The sequence below is a fragment of the Siphateles boraxobius genome, unplaced genomic scaffold, assembly GCF_051911475.1.
Source record: "Siphateles boraxobius isolate OS27281-9 unplaced genomic scaffold, OSU_SipBor_1 22, whole genome shotgun sequence".
Classification (NCBI taxonomy): Eukaryota; Metazoa; Chordata; class Actinopteri; order Cypriniformes; family Leuciscidae; genus Siphateles; species Siphateles boraxobius.
Window position 1 is genome coordinate 29,657,171 of NW_027508833.1, and position 14,328 is coordinate 29,671,498.

General features: G+C 36.8%; 4 protein-coding genes and 3 non-coding genes across 7 annotated transcripts; 6 read left to right on the plus strand and 1 right to left on the minus strand.

Annotated features, from left to right (window-relative positions):
* Positions 1–47: 47 nt before the first annotated feature.
* dynlt1a (dynein light chain Tctex-type 1a) lies at positions 48–1,393 on the minus strand. The gene is given in 7 exon segments (XM_077239597.1): positions 48–289; positions 401–481; positions 560–612; positions 614–693; positions 840–881; positions 1,021–1,079; positions 1,261–1,393. Coding segments are annotated over 6 exon segments (447 nt in total). The 5' UTR covers positions 1,048–1,079; positions 1,261–1,393; the 3' UTR covers positions 48–125.
* A 423-nt stretch (positions 1,394–1,816) lies between these two features.
* zmpste24 (zinc metallopeptidase, STE24 homolog) lies at positions 1,817–8,839 on the plus strand. Its single transcript, XM_077239589.1, has 10 exons — positions 1,817–2,214; positions 2,419–2,565; positions 2,908–2,994; positions 3,867–3,983; positions 4,083–4,235; positions 4,324–4,465; positions 4,567–4,745; positions 6,400–6,504; positions 6,773–6,916; positions 7,517–8,839. Exons 1-10 carry the CDS (start codon positions 2,107–2,109, stop codon positions 7,739–7,741), a joined length of 1,407 nt encoding a protein of 468 aa, XP_077095704.1. The 5' UTR covers positions 1,817–2,106; the 3' UTR covers positions 7,742–8,839.
* Positions 8,840–9,569: 730 nt separating this feature from the next.
* On the plus strand, positions 9,570–10,938 carry atp5if1b (ATP synthase inhibitory factor subunit 1b). The gene is made up of 3 exons (XM_077239596.1): positions 9,570–9,714; positions 10,221–10,333; positions 10,568–10,938. Exons 1-3 carry the CDS (start codon positions 9,646–9,648, stop codon positions 10,707–10,709), a joined length of 324 nt encoding a protein of 107 aa, XP_077095711.1. The 5' UTR covers positions 9,570–9,645; the 3' UTR covers positions 10,710–10,938.
* Positions 10,939–11,900: 962 nt separating this feature from the next.
* LOC143747414 (small nucleolar RNA Z195/SNORD33/SNORD32 family) lies at positions 11,901–11,988 on the plus strand. Its single transcript, XR_013206734.1, has one exon. It is a non-coding gene; the product is annotated as a small nucleolar RNA Z195/SNORD33/SNORD32 family (small nucleolar RNA).
* Positions 11,989–12,071: 83 nt separating this feature from the next.
* On the plus strand, positions 12,072–13,825 carry LOC143747099 (large ribosomal subunit protein uL13). Its single transcript, XM_077239595.1, has 6 exons — positions 12,072–12,140; positions 12,492–12,557; positions 12,665–12,766; positions 12,984–13,069; positions 13,237–13,296; positions 13,574–13,825. The coding sequence occupies exons 3-6, from the start codon at positions 12,694–12,696 to the stop codon at positions 13,781–13,783; spliced, it is 429 nt and encodes a 142-aa protein (XP_077095710.1). The 5' UTR covers positions 12,072–12,140; positions 12,492–12,557; positions 12,665–12,693; the 3' UTR covers positions 13,784–13,825.
* LOC143747417 (small nucleolar RNA SNORD50) lies at positions 12,826–12,901 on the plus strand. Its single transcript, XR_013206737.1, has one exon. It is a non-coding gene; the product is annotated as a small nucleolar RNA SNORD50 (small nucleolar RNA).
* LOC143747415 (small nucleolar RNA Z195/SNORD33/SNORD32 family) lies at positions 13,353–13,431 on the plus strand. Its single transcript, XR_013206735.1, has one exon. It is a non-coding gene; the product is annotated as a small nucleolar RNA Z195/SNORD33/SNORD32 family (small nucleolar RNA).
* Positions 13,826–14,328: the final 503 nt, after the last annotated feature.

Genomic DNA, 14,328 nt, shown 5'->3' on the forward strand with positions numbered 1-14,328 from the left:
ACAAATCAGACCCATAACTATAAATTACTCCACAGGATCCATTTTAAGTTTAGTTGGTTTTATATATATACTATGGAAAGACATACACATTCAGAATTGGAAATACAATTATTCAAGTTACAAATTCAACAGGGACAGCATTGCTTGTTTATGAGGCTTTCAAAAAGGTTCAGAAATCTTTGTACAGGTGCCAGGCCTACATGTTGATATTCATCCTTAGATGGCAAGCCCAAAAAAATACTAACTATGCAGTATATGGTTTTATTCTCCCACCGTACTGTGCAGCTCCCTGTGGGAAAATAAGTCAATGTCATTAAAAAAAAAAATCCCCGATAATGATTGAATTATTTAAAGTAAGAAATTAAATCTGAAATATTTGCCCGTTCCTACAATGTCTTACCATCTGTAGTGTTTTCCCAGAAACACGAGCTGGCAGTGCGCAAACCTCCCCCATTTTTCTGCAGTATGATACATGTCACTGCTTGAACAAACAGAAGAGTGGATTTGGGAAAACATACAGGTTTACATAAGTATTATTGTTGTTTAAATTGCATGTTACCATACCTATGTAGGCCCTACTTGAAAGGTTTTCATAATTTAGTTAGCTGACTAACTTGACTCCACAATGTTTGACATCCACTGGTTGATTTTGTTGTGTTGGTAAGAGTGGTTTACAATGGTGCTTTCAACAGCCTGTAATCAAAAGACCCCGTAATACATGATTATTGCAATGAATGTTGATCATTTACATTTAAAAATATTTACTCATGCAATTAAAAATATTTACTCATGCAATCAAAGTAATTGAATTGATAGTTAAAGATTGGGGTAGTAAATACTTCTTTGATAACTGTGTTAATCTCGTCCACAACAAGTGTAGTCTGTGAATGAAAGTAATACATGGTTATGGTCGCAGTTTTAGTATGAACAAATCGAGAGATTATTTATACTACACATAAAAGTAAGAATAATGACTACTACATAATACTATTTATTGTTAGGTTTTTTGTCAAAAAGTACCTCCGCAGCAGACTGATCTTCGTCCATTGCGCGACTTTATCCAGAGCGTTTTGTAGTTTCTATAGAGACAGACAAGGGTTTTTGAACATGTCTTTTCGAGTGTGTGGGGTAAATTATTTTATGAATTTTTACGTAACGTTTGTAGGAACACAAAAACAGTGGGAAGTACATTTAGGAAATACGTTTATTTAGCTTTGGTAAGAGATGCTTAACTAATTTAATATAAATCAGTTTCCTCACTTGATCTCTCAGCAGTTCTGAATTATGCTTGTACTCATGCAATTGTGAAAATGATCTATTCATAAGTGATATCTGCCTTGTTTTCTTCAACTGCCCCGTATCCTTTCAACGCAAGCCTGCATGCTCTTCTTCATTGACACGGTTGCATGTCACACACTAGTTTTTAAAAACGGGAAAAGTTTGTTTTTTCTGGTACAGGTAATACTTATATAAAAAAATAAATTAAAAAAAATGGTGCATAAAGGTGTCCAAAGTTGAAAAAAAAACACCCGTCTATACATTTATATTTCGTAAGTGTCTGACTAATGTAACATTTGTGATCACTTTAATAATATGTTTTATGTATAGTTCTGAAGACCTTTGCTCGCATCATTTTGACTGCAGTGGAACCGTTTAACTAAAGACTAAAAACTATATACATAATATATGATTAATCAGTCATTTTTTATACATGAATCCAGTTTATCACAGAACCTTCATAAATTGTACATTTTAATTTACCAAACTCATACAATTACAAATAAAAATAGTTCAGGAACCCATTTTGTTTTGCTCTGGTGTCCGGTCGAACACAGTTTCTAGTTACACCCTATTTTCATATGAATGGGAAAGGAAGTGATATAGCATGAGTTATAGTTATTTGTGGTTCTCTGGATGTAGTTTCTCTAATATATGGACATAGCACATACACATTCTCTTGAGGTTCAAGTCTCGTATTGGGTCGGAACAGGGACGAAGATTATCTGTTGCATTGAATGAAAAGGCAGCAGACTCCTGGATAGCCCGACTCCCGAGGTAACGTTAATTAACTTAACGGTGCCAACAAATAACTACCAAGCCGGAATAATGCTGCAGGAAATTCTTGCATTACCAGTTGAAGACAAAATCTTTTACGCTGTCCTGGTCTTCTCATGGACGGTGTATATTTGGGAGGCCTACCTCGCCTATAGACAGGTGAGCATATGCTCATTGCTTTGTAACGTTTGTGAAAATCATTCAATGTCAGTCACTTTATGCATGTATGATTCTCTATTCTAATTTGCATATTATGATTATTAAAATCCATATTCTTCCCTTTAGAGTTTTTTTCAAATGCATTTTGATATACTGAAACGCTAAACTCTGTATAAACACCAATACACGTTTAACCTTTCACAGAGGAAGATCTACAGGACAACAATGCATGTGCCCACTGAGCTGGGCAAGATAATGGATTCAGAGACCTTTGAAAAATCTCGCCTCTATCAGCTGGACAAGAGCAACTTTGGCTTCTGGTCTGGACTCTACTCTGAGGTTGAGGGCACGGTGAGGTTAAAACCACATCCAAAGAAATTTCAGTTTCAAAGATTTAAAACTTCCTCCTAAGTGGTGGGGTGATTATGTATTTATTTATTTTTTAATCAAGTATGATGCAGGCTTTTTCATATGTTTTATGATCAGACAACTTCACATCTGTATGTTTCTATTACAAGTTTCTCATGAGTTTTCTGGTGGGAAAATCATGCACCTTGTGGATTCATTCTGAATAAGCATGGACTGCAAATCTTAAATTAACTTATTTTAAGATTTTTTCCCTCTCTTTTTACTTGCATCTGTCTCTTCCTCTGAGCATGTTTAATCTTTTTTTTGTCTTGTTTTATTTTGTAGCTGATACTGCTCCTTGGAGGAATTCCATTCCTTTGGAAAGTGTCAGGGAGTCTCACAGCTCGTTTTGGTTTTGGTCCAGAGTACGAGGTAGATTATAAATGTCTTTACTGTCACTTTTGATCGATTTAATTCATCCTTGCTGAATAAAAGTAATAATTTATTTTCCAAACAAACCCCTAAACTTTTGAACGGTAATGTATAATGTTTCAAAAGCTTTCTATTTCAGATGAATGCTAATTACATTACAGGAATAAATTACATTTTAAACTATATTAAAATAATATTTCACAATATTACTGTTTTTGCTGTATTTTGATCAAATAAACGCAACCTTGGTAAGCAAAAAAGACACCTTTTAAAAATCTTTAAAACTTTTAAATGGTAGTGTACATCTTGTCACGAAAATAGGCATAGATGCTGGTATGTAAATAAAAACAAACATACCTGCCCTCAAACAGTAATTTGTAGCTGAGATCTGGAAGAGTTCAGTTTGTGTTGTCGATCCACTTTACAAGCACTGTAAGCGGTAGACCAATCATAACAGACTGGGCCGTCTGACCAATCAGAGCAGAGTTGTATCTCAAAAAGGTGTGGTTTAGAGAGACTAAATCCTTGATTATACATTTCAGACACTGAGAGAAAAGAGGAGAGAATGCAATGTATATTGAGAGAAAATTAAAGTGTTTTTTTTTTTAACTTGCATGCATGTAAACCCATTGTAGGAGAACTCCAAAATAACAACCTTTAAAATGGCATAATAGGGGGACATTAACATCTTGAAAACTTTTGTTTTCCATTTTAATGACATTTTATGTGAAAATTAATGTCTTTAAGTAGTCTAATCACCTTCATGAATAAAAAATATATTGTATTCTGTACATACTATATACTGCTGAAATATTAAGAGTTTTATACTAGTATGCTCTTCTGAGCATCTCAAATGGTCTTCTTACCTACAGATCTCCCATTCTTTGGCGTTCCTGATGCTAGCGACACTCTTTAGTGCTTTCACTGGCCTTCCCTGGAGCCTCTATAACACTTTTGTTATTGAGGAGAAGCATGGATTCAACCAGCAGGTAGATAAAGTCTAGATCACATCTATCTGTCTGTTATAGCAGGAATAAAACTGATGATGAAATGTACTGAAATCTCTTTAATTTGTCCCTTGCTTATAGACACTGGGTTTCTTCCTGAAAGACGCACTCAAGAAGTTTGCTGTGACTCAGTGTATTTTGTTACCAGTGACAACATTACTCCTCTACATCATCAAGATTGGCGGTGATTACTTTTTCATCTACGCCTGGCTCTTCACACTCATCGTCTCACTGGTCAGTTTTCCGTGCTTCTGCTGCATGTGTTGTCTGTGAGGATATAGAAAAAAGTGAACTGAACTGTCCCTTCTTCTTTGGTCTACAGATTCTGGTGACTATCTACGCAGACTACATCGCCCCTCTGTTTGATAAGTTCACTCCGTTGCCAGATGGAGAGCTGAAGAGTGAGATTGAGAGCATGGCAAAATCCATCTACTTCCCCCTCACCAAGGTGTATGTAGTGGAAGGTACAGCATACTATAATCATCATTTTTCTATAGAACTAAAATTGTTTCAGTCTTGATATATTGCCCTCTTTTCTCCCTTCTCCTAATATTCTCTATTCTAGGTTCAAAGAGATCTTCCCACAGTAATGCCTACTTCTATGGTTTCTTCAAAAATAAGCGCATTGTGCTATTTGACACTCTGTTGGAGGACTACTCCCCTCTAAATAAATCTGGAGAGAAAGAGCCAGGAACTGTAGAGGAGAACGAGGCGGTGGCCAATGAAAGCAAGTCCAAACCAAAGGTCAGAGGGTCAGGGCTAAAACAATAACAAATGTGATAGAATGCTGTATTGTAGGGTTGCACCGAAATTCCAGCTACCGAAATTTGGCGCTCTTTAATGCGGCTGTAGCCGCCTCAGTTCAAGCAACAGCATGGTTCAAAGCGCACATGAATCGATCATCTCATGTCTTTACTATTAGTTAGTTACGGCACGAAATAAACATGGGTGAACAGAACACGAGAGGGTATGTTGAAAGATATATTACGGGGCAGTCATGGCCTAATGGTAACAGAGTTGGACTGGTGACCCAAAGGTTGCTGGTTTGATTCCAGTACCGGCAGGAATATGACTGAGGTGTCCTTGAGCAAGGCACCTAACCCCCAATCGCTCCCCGGGCGCAACTCAAGGCTGCCCGCTGCTCCTGGTGTGTGTATCCACGTTTGCAGTGTGTGTGTGTTCACTACTCACTACTCTGCTCCTAATGTGTGTGCACTTACTTGGATGGGTTAAATGCAGAGGTCAAATTCCAAGTATGGGTTACCATACTTGGCCATCACGTTTCACTTTCACAACTTGAGAAATGAATCCTGTCTCATTTAATCGCTCAATCAGTGTTTCAACTGGGAAAGATGGCAGTAAAACAACTTGTAGACAATACAATGTCACGTTACATTACCTCAAGAATCCTTAATGTTATGAAGCGACAAGAATACTTTTTGTGCGCAAAAATAAATAAATAAATAAATGAATTTATTCCACAATTTCTTCTCTTCCGTGTCAGTCTCCGAAGGTTTCAGATGCAGAATTTACATTTTTGGGTGAAGTAACCCTTTAACCTGTTTGGTTTGTGATGTCTTTTTGTTGTTTAAATGTTTAGATTTTAAATTATTTATATAGTAGAAACAATTCTGTTAATAAAAAGTTGATACAAAAACTGCCTTATGTGCAATTGTACAACTCAGTTTTAGCTCTTTGAGTACTGATTATTTAAAAAGTTTTTGATTTATGTTCAGTTTTTGTCCAAGTCTATTGTGAATTTTTCCGTTTCATCCCCAAATTGTCATTTTAGGTGCATCCCTACTGTATTTCTTTTGCATGTACACTATCGTTCAAAGGTTTGGGATCAGTATGTTTTTATTTATTTATTTATATATACTTTTATTTAGCAAGAGCACATTAAATTGATCAAAAGTAAAAATATTTGTTGAAAAAGAATAATAAAAAAATGCTGTACCTAAAAAGAATTATCACTGTTTCCACAAAAATATTAATCACTGCAGCACATCTGTTTTATTCTGATGATGATAATAATAATACATTTTTCTTGAGAATCAAATCAGCATATTAGAATGTTTCTGAAGGATCATGGGACACTGAAGACTGGAATAATTGCTATCAACACAGTTTTAAATTGTATTAAGTTTTCACCATATTAGTTTTTACTGTATTTGTAATCAAATAAATGCAGTTTTGTTTAGCATAAGAGACTTATTAAACATGAAACAAATCTTACAGACCCTAACTTTTGATTAATAGTGCAAGGGAAAAAAAATAGTCCATAACAATAATACAAAAAGTGGGTACTGCATCATTTCCATGCGTCTCTTACACTGCATTTGGTAGCCATTTATTTTCAGTGTTTCAAAATGTTTTGTTTTTTTTCTTCTCTATTTAGAACAAGAAACAGGGCTGCAGTAACCCTGAGGTTCTGGCCGTTCTTGGACATGAACTGGGACATTGGAAACTAGGCCATACAGTCAAGAACATTGTCATCAGCCAGGTGCGTTGCAGTCTACATGGCTGTGCTTTTTTGTTAACTTTAGCTGTCAATGACCAGATTAATAGTCTTCACAAAGGAAATGCATTCTTGTCTTGTGGTATTTCTCACAGCTACTATATCAATTGTTTTTGTCACTACACATTCTTGAATTCTGCAATGTCAGTTTCTCCGAAAACTATTGTTTTATTGTTGATTTCCTGTCTTTATAAGAGCATAAGAAAAGAGGACCATCATTTTATGATGTTAATGTCTCCATGTTTCTTTACAGATGAACTCCTTCCTGTGTTTCTTTCTCTTTGCTGTGATGATTGGTCAAAAAGAGCTCTTCATGGCATTTGGTTTTCATGACACCCAACCGACTCTTATCGGGCTGATGATCATCTTTCAGTTTATCTTCTCACCTTACAATGAGGTAACACATCTTACTTTTTTTTCCCTGCCCCTTCCTTTCTCTGAAAAATACATGCTGGCTCATTTGTTAACCTGCATGCGAACATTTTTGATTAGAAATTATGATCCATGCAGGACATTATAATACATTTGTAAAAGACATGGGCTCCATCTGATATCACATACTTCCCAACTATATAGTAGGTGAAAAACAGTATGTGACAAAAGAATTATGTCCAAATTTATAGTACTCATAAAAGAGTAGGCAAAAAGTACCCTGATGGCCTCCTACTTCCAGTGAGATTGTGAAGTGTGAATATGATGAACACTGTACTATCCCATGAGGCCACAGGAGAGGATTTGTGAATGGCAGTAAAGCAACTCAACTGGTAGGTCACGAGATAATAATAACATGGCGAATGTAGTACGTCCAGATTACATTCATATTACACACATTCATACTATATAGATAGAACTTAACTTTTTATCAGTCATAAAGTAATAACTTCTTCAAAGTAAGTACCCACTCAAGAGTATGTGATTTCGGATGCAGTAATGCTAATTTTCTGAATAATAAAAAACATCTGATCCATGTTCACCTTCTTTTTTCTTTCTGCTGCAGTTGCTATCGTTCTGTCTGACAGTGTTGAGCCGAAGGTTCGAGTTTCAGGCAGATGCATTTGCGCGCAGTATGGGCCGATCATCTGAGCTGTACTCCGCTCTCATCAAGCTCAATAAAGACAACCTGGGCTTTCCTGTAGCAGATTGGCTGTTCTCTATGTGGCATTACTCCCATCCTCCCCTGCTCGAGCGGCTCAGAGCCCTCACTGGGCCCAAGCAAGACTGACAGCTTAGCAAGGGGGGGCCACGTTCACCACTCGCTCCCCCGAGAAGGGGTGTCCGCCGGCCTCTGTTGGCCCTCTGATATCAATGCCTATTTCTCTCTCCTTCCCTATCTTTTATTTCTATTCCTCTTTCTAAGTGTTTGGGTTTTTTCATTTGTTTATCACCCTGGAAGGAAGTCTAAATTGTTTTCAGATGGCCTAAGACAATTCAGTGTACAAGATGTTAAGTTCTGTATGCCTTTTGCAATTGTTCTTGATATGATTTTGATAGTTTTAATTCGATTGTACATTTTAGCTGTGAATTGCCTCTCCTGTTCTTTAGAACCATGCATTTCCACTTTGATTTATTGTAATCCACTTGGACTGTGAGAGAGAGGAGGGTAAAACATTTCAGAGGGGAATGAGGATTGTCTGCAGTATGTTATGTGAGACCACTATTCTTAACTTGTATTGCTCAATAAGGCCTACTAAAATGTCTATTCCAATTTTAGTTCTTTTGACAACCTTTTGAAATAATTTTGTTTTACTTTTATAACCAAAAAAGGGTTTGAGCGTTTGTGTAAATAAATACTTTTTGTGAAATAAGAGCAACATACAAGGGCAAAGGTGACTTTAAAAATATTTAATGAGTGGTTAGAAATCTTGTTTAATTATTTAGTTATTTTTGTCTCTGTGCCTGAGTGTGCAAGATGTTACTATGAGAATGTGTAGAAACATGATGCTGTCACATCTTTTTTCCTCATTTGCTCAATTTAATCCCTGAATCGTATCAGTTTTGATGGTGGCTTGGAACTGAATTTGTATGGATTCTTATGAGTTTTAAAATTAGGAATACACATGGCTGTTAAATTTAATGTCAAAATGTTGGACTCTTAAGGCTTTTATTATGACTGACATGTTAATGGCTTAAAGAGTTCATGAAATGCCTAGCTATTGAAAATTAGCCCTAAACAGTAACATCCTTAGAGTAATATGGCTGTGGGTTCATACTTATCCCCAAGGAATATGTCTTTGATATCTGGAATGATTGACTGAATAGACTGGAAAGATTAACTTTTGCATCACTATGAATAAAAAAATAATAAAAAAAGATCACAACACCTTTGGTATAAGCTTATTTTATGTATCCATTTAATGTTTATGTGAATGTTCAGGAACTCATATGCCCCAAAATTGCGAGATGTATAAAAAAGATGTATAAAATTTTCTCGCAATATAAAATTGCGAGAAAATATTCCGCTGTAAATTAAATGAATTGGATATAACATAAGTTGGTTGTAAATCATAAACCCAGGGTTAGTCCCTAGTCCCAGACTATAATGCATGTTTGAGCTGTTTGTTAAAATGTGTCAGTGCCATTGTTTAGTCTCAAGATCAACACCAGCCATGTTTTTTCTAAAGCTACTTAAATGCCCTGATTTAGCTATAGGGCCTAATCCTGTACAGGAAATACATCAAGTAGTCAAGTGCAAAGACTGCAAGTCCGGGTATTTGGAGTGCCATATTTAAGGGTAAAGGGGGCGATTTCGGACACAGCCATAGATTTGTTTGTAGTTTGTTAGAATATATATTTGCTCTTTATATATATTTATATATAGATACATGCATAAATGTATACATAGATACAACAATTTGATCCACGGCTGTCGACTGTACCATTGTTTCTTAGAATAAAAACACATACAAAAAATATCCCAATAAGCTCTCTATTTTTTGTGGGGTGGGGAGTTTGTTCTATATTTTCAATAATAGAACAAACTCTAAATTACCCGTGGATAACAGCGATTGTAAGCAAGTAGTGCTCACCTTTTTTTCTATGATAATGGTACGTTCCTGTTTTGAGTCTACATAAGACAGAAGCGCACGTTCATGTCAGTGCATGAATGCATGAGCACATGAAGAGAAAATGGCGAAGTTTCTAAACTCTAATATAAGGAAGTTTTTGGCCACACAGATCAGGATGTCGTCAGACCAGGTAGATATAAAAAATATGCCTGACTTTTCCGTAGCCTGGGAAAAAAGGATTTCACCGTATTTCAAAGCCTGTTCAGTACGCACTGTCAGTTTGTTGCCATGTATTTCGTCAACTTTGCTGAATATATGCGTATGTTATGCACGTGACCCTAACCCTACGTTATTACGTTGGAGAGTGGGGACTTTTCACGTAATTATACAACAAGAGCGCTTTCAGGTTGCCCTTGTGGTATGACCCTTTGTTTACGTTCAGGATAGATCTACATTATTTGCTTTCTACTCAAACTCCTGGAGCAGAACAGTGTATTCATATCAGATGTGTGTGTATATGTATGTGTATATATATATACAATTCTATAACTGCATATTATAAATAATATAAAATTACTTGTATATTGGCCTTAATTTGTGCTTGACAATCCATGGAGCAGTTACTAATTACTGGTAGGGTAATAAATAAACAATTCTGTCTTGTGCAATCTATGCTTGTCTCTCCCCCTGATAAAGCTAGGAGAGCTGGGTAAAGGTGCTGGGAAAGGAGGTGGTGGTGGAGGTGCGGTGAGGCAAGCAGGAGGTGCGTTCGGCAAGAAACAGGCCGCTGAGGAGGAGATGTACTTCAAGTGAGTGTTTTTTCTTGATCTCATTTTGAACTTCATCTTTCACACTAGATCTCTACTGCTTACACGGGTATCAGCAAGAGCAGCCCTCTCAATATCTGAGTGTGCCATTGTAAAGTTCGCACAGACCTTCATTGCACTGTTTTACTTTAGAAGGATTTATTTAAGCCATTTACCCATTTGAAGCCACCCAAAAGTATTTTCATGTCTTATTCTTCCCTTCTATCACTTTCACAGGAGAAAAGAGCAAGAACAATTAGCTGCTCTGAGAAGACACCACCAGGATGAGATTGACCACCACAAGAAGGAAATTGAGAGATTACAACAGGAGATCAGTCGCCATGAGGGCAAAATCAGAAAACTTAAACATGATGACTGAGACTGGCACCAAGACATTACATTTCATAAACAAATGCCCCACACAGAATGTTTTAAACTTCACTAAATAATTGTGGATGCTTTACTTTAAGAAGTCAATTATGTAAACTCTGCTCTCACTTATAATGAAAGCATATTATAATACATAATATGATTGAAACACTGAAATAATATAATGTATTAAATCAGTACGGTTTCTCCTCTTGTCAATAAACATGTCTGAACATTAATTTGTCTTGGTATAAATTATATGCTTGGTGCACAAAAATACCAAATGAAATTACATGCATTTTAGATATCTGTATTATCTAACCAACCCATTTCAGGTCTTGACACTAATAAACCAATCAGGTGTATTGATTTAGGCTGTATTGTTGAGCCTTCAGGAACAGGTTGCTTTACTGCTTTAAAAGCTTTTCAAGACAAAGCAGAAATATATTTGATTTTGTAAATTTAGAGCCCTTGCAGCACATTTGCGCTCCAGCAGATGGTAACAGAAATAAATAATCAGATAACAAACGTCCTCTGAAGAACAGCCAGCATGAAGGATATGAAGAACAGCGACAGCGAGTCTGATACGTCATTTCCGATTTTTGCCTAAAGCCCCGCCCATGCCCCTGTCTTTTACATCGGGCGGCCCCTCGTGTCTTTCTTTTCCCACATCATGGCGGACCGATTCAATAAGGTGCGTTCGGGTGGTGCAATTTACGTTAAATATCTCGATTTTCCTCAGCGAGGGAATGTGATATTTGAGGGCTAATGTGTAGATAACGTCACCTGCCGCTGTTTGCGTTATTTGGGTTCCGTTTTAAGTGGTAGAACTGCTATTTTTGGGAGAGAAATTCGATCACGCATCATGTCTTGCTGGAAGTCACAGGCCTGTAGTGATCGTAACACTCGTGGTGCAGTAAAAACTGGACTAGCGTTGCTGACAATTTTCAGGTACTCTATAAATGAGCTACTTATATTTCAGGATGTTTTGAGGGTATGTAACTGACGAATGGAATGGTCTCGAATCGTTTTGTTCAACGTTAATTAATTGAAATACGTTTTACTGCAAGCGGCGCAAATGGTTTTTGCATTGTTTCTTTGCAAAGATCACGTTTTGAATAGTCTATCATTAAATGTATAGAAAAGCTGTTGGTGGCGTATTAAGCTACTAGGTAACACATGGCGAAAGTCAGATGTGCTTTTTGTCGATGATTAGATCGCAACCACAATTAAGTATTCGAGTTTAACGACCATGAGAATACTTTACGTGCACTACCATCTGAGACAAAAAGCTATGTTTTGATAGAAGCATATACAATTATTAGTCAATTCCATACTAATTAAACATTTTGTTTCCTTTCTTCACAGGTTCTGATCATTGATGGCAGAGGCCATCTACTTGGTCGCCTCGCCGCAATTGTGGCCAAGCAAGTGTTGCTGGGTAACTTATGTTTGTTTAAAGAACTTAGTGGATTTTTTTAGGCTACGCCTTATTTTAAGGTGTTCTTATACACCATATGCATACAATTGTACCAACTATGCATAATAGTTAGTGTAATTATAGGGCAATGTTTTTTTTTCTTTATTGAAGAGCCAGTTCACACAAGAACTATTTATTTTTGGTCAAATTACCCTAAACTCATTTTAGGGTCAACTTCTCTTTTAGAATCAGTTTGTGACCAGACTGCCATATGCATAAAATGGGTTTCAACAGATGTCAGTCAATCTCAGAGTTTTTTTTTTTGTGTGTGTTTTTTACTTATCATTTTAGTAATTCTTGTACTGTTTACAGGCCACAAAATTGTGGTGGTGAGGTGTGAAGGTATCAACATCTCTGGGAACTTCTACCGCAACAAATGTAAGTTTGTAGACCAACTGTAAGTATGTTGGGTTTTAAGTACACAGATTTTTACCAATGTGAAACTATTGTATTGTGTGGTGCCTAAATGCCATGTGTTTGTGCAGTGAAGTATTTGGCCTTCCTCCGCAAGAGGATGAACACCAACCCTTCCCGTGGTCCATATCACTTCAGAGCCCCCAGCAGGATCTTCTGGAGGACAGTTAGAGGTGAGTGTTTTGGTTTTTTTTTTGTCCTGTCCATGGATGCTTTGCAGTGGTTACACTTCAAACAATGATGAACCCATTTATCCCGAATCTGAATACAGTTTGATGATTCCAATCTACGGATCTGACTACTGAGTTTGAAAGTGACTGAGATAATCTGATAAACTGCACACTTTCAATGGATGTGTGACGGATTAAATATGTTGACTTTCTTGAACAGGTATGCTTCCACACAAAACCAAGAGAGGTCAGGCTGCTCTGGACAGGCTGAAGGTCTTTGATGGCATCCCACCTCCTTATGACAAGGTAGATTAGTCAGTTTAGTATTTCACAGATTAATTCAGTCAATGATGCTTTTTCACTGCCTTGTTTGAGTGTCAACTGAGAATACACAAGACTATCTGAGACTTTGCTTCACCTGGAGTTAGAAATGGGCCTTTTTCCTTTTTTTCATCTCCATTTCTTTTCCACAGAGAAAGCGTATGGTCGTCCCAGCTGCTCTCAAGATTGTGCGTCTGAAGCCCACACGCAAGGCGAGTTACTTTTTTATTTTTTTATGATGCCTCTTCAATGATATTTGAAATCGCTTTTTGTCAGTGATGTTTTTCCACAGCAAGTATGAGTTTAACGACCATGAATCCACTTCATGCACTACCAGCTGAGACAAAAAGCTGTAGATATATAAATATTCCTTGTTTTACCTTGTCTATAAGGTTCAGAATATTTGAAACCCCATTGATTGTGGCACTTAATTCTGTGCCTTTAAAAAAAGCGCCCCACTTGTAACAATTTTCTGATTTCTTTCTCTAGTTTGCCCTGCTTGGAAGATTGGCCCATGAAGTTGGCTGGAAGTACCAGGCCATCACCGCCACCCTGGAGGAGAAAAGGAAGGAAAAGGCCAAGCTGCGTTATTCCAAGAAGAAAATTCAGATCAAGCTCACCAAGCAGGCAGAAAAGAACGTTGAAAGCAAGATTGCAAAATACACTGATGTTCTTAAACAGTATGGTGTCCTTGTTTGAGCTGTTCCTGCAGTCAGTCAAAATAAATGTTTATAGAACCTATTGTCTTGAGTGGGTTCGGGTTTTTTTGTGCCTTTTTTCAAATGGCATATTTGGTTTGGTAAACTTGTCATAATTGAATGTTTCTGTGGCACCATTCCATAGGATACTTGAGTTAAAATGACCATTATCCCTTTGGGTGAACTCCCTTTAACACTACCACCTCTGTCAAAAGTATTAATGTTATCTAAACTTTATTTGAATGTAGTTGTGACTACCTGCAAAAAATATCTTTGACTCTAGTACCTTAAAAGCTTTTAAAGCAGTAAAAAGCCATTGGAGCAATTTTACTTGTTGAGAACAGAAGGAAAGATGGAGAATACAAAGTTCTCATCAAAGCCTATCAAATTATATACTGATTACTGACCGCCTTTACTTATCTATCACGGTGTACACAAATATTATAGTTTAAGTAACATTTTATGTAGGGTCTTTTATTTTCACTCTGGACTCGGTCATGAATTCATGACCACGACTTTAAGTCTGAAACATGGCTTTTCTTAAAG

Excerpts from the sequence above, each read along its gene's own strand:
- zmpste24 (XM_077239589.1), top strand. The coding sequence starts at position 2,107 with ATGCTGCAGGAAATTCTTGCATTACCAGTTGAAGACAAAATCTTTTAC. Across the intron at positions 3,984-4,082 it reads AGCATGGATTCAACCAGCAG|ACACTGGGTTTCTTCCTGAA; the intron begins GTAGATAAAGTC and ends CCTTGCTTATAG. Across the intron at positions 6,505-6,772 it reads AGAACATTGTCATCAGCCAG|ATGAACTCCTTCCTGTGTTT; the intron begins GTGCGTTGCAGT and ends GTTTCTTTACAG.
- atp5if1b (XM_077239596.1), top strand. The coding sequence starts at position 9,646 with ATGGCGAAGTTTCTAAACTCTAATATAAGGAAGTTTTTGGCCACACAG. Across the intron at positions 9,715-10,220 it reads TCAGGATGTCGTCAGACCAG|CTAGGAGAGCTGGGTAAAGG; the intron begins GTAGATATAAAA and ends CCCCTGATAAAG. Across the intron at positions 10,334-10,567 it reads GAGGAGGAGATGTACTTCAA|GAGAAAAGAGCAAGAACAAT; the intron begins GTGAGTGTTTTT and ends TCACTTTCACAG.
- LOC143747099 (XM_077239595.1), top strand. The coding sequence starts at position 12,694 with ATGAACACCAACCCTTCCCGTGGTCCATATCACTTCAGAGCCCCCAGC. Across the intron at positions 13,070-13,236 it reads TCCCACCTCCTTATGACAAG|AGAAAGCGTATGGTCGTCCC; the intron begins GTAGATTAGTCA and ends TCTTTTCCACAG. Across the intron at positions 13,297-13,573 it reads GTCTGAAGCCCACACGCAAG|TTTGCCCTGCTTGGAAGATT; the intron begins GCGAGTTACTTT and ends TTCTTTCTCTAG.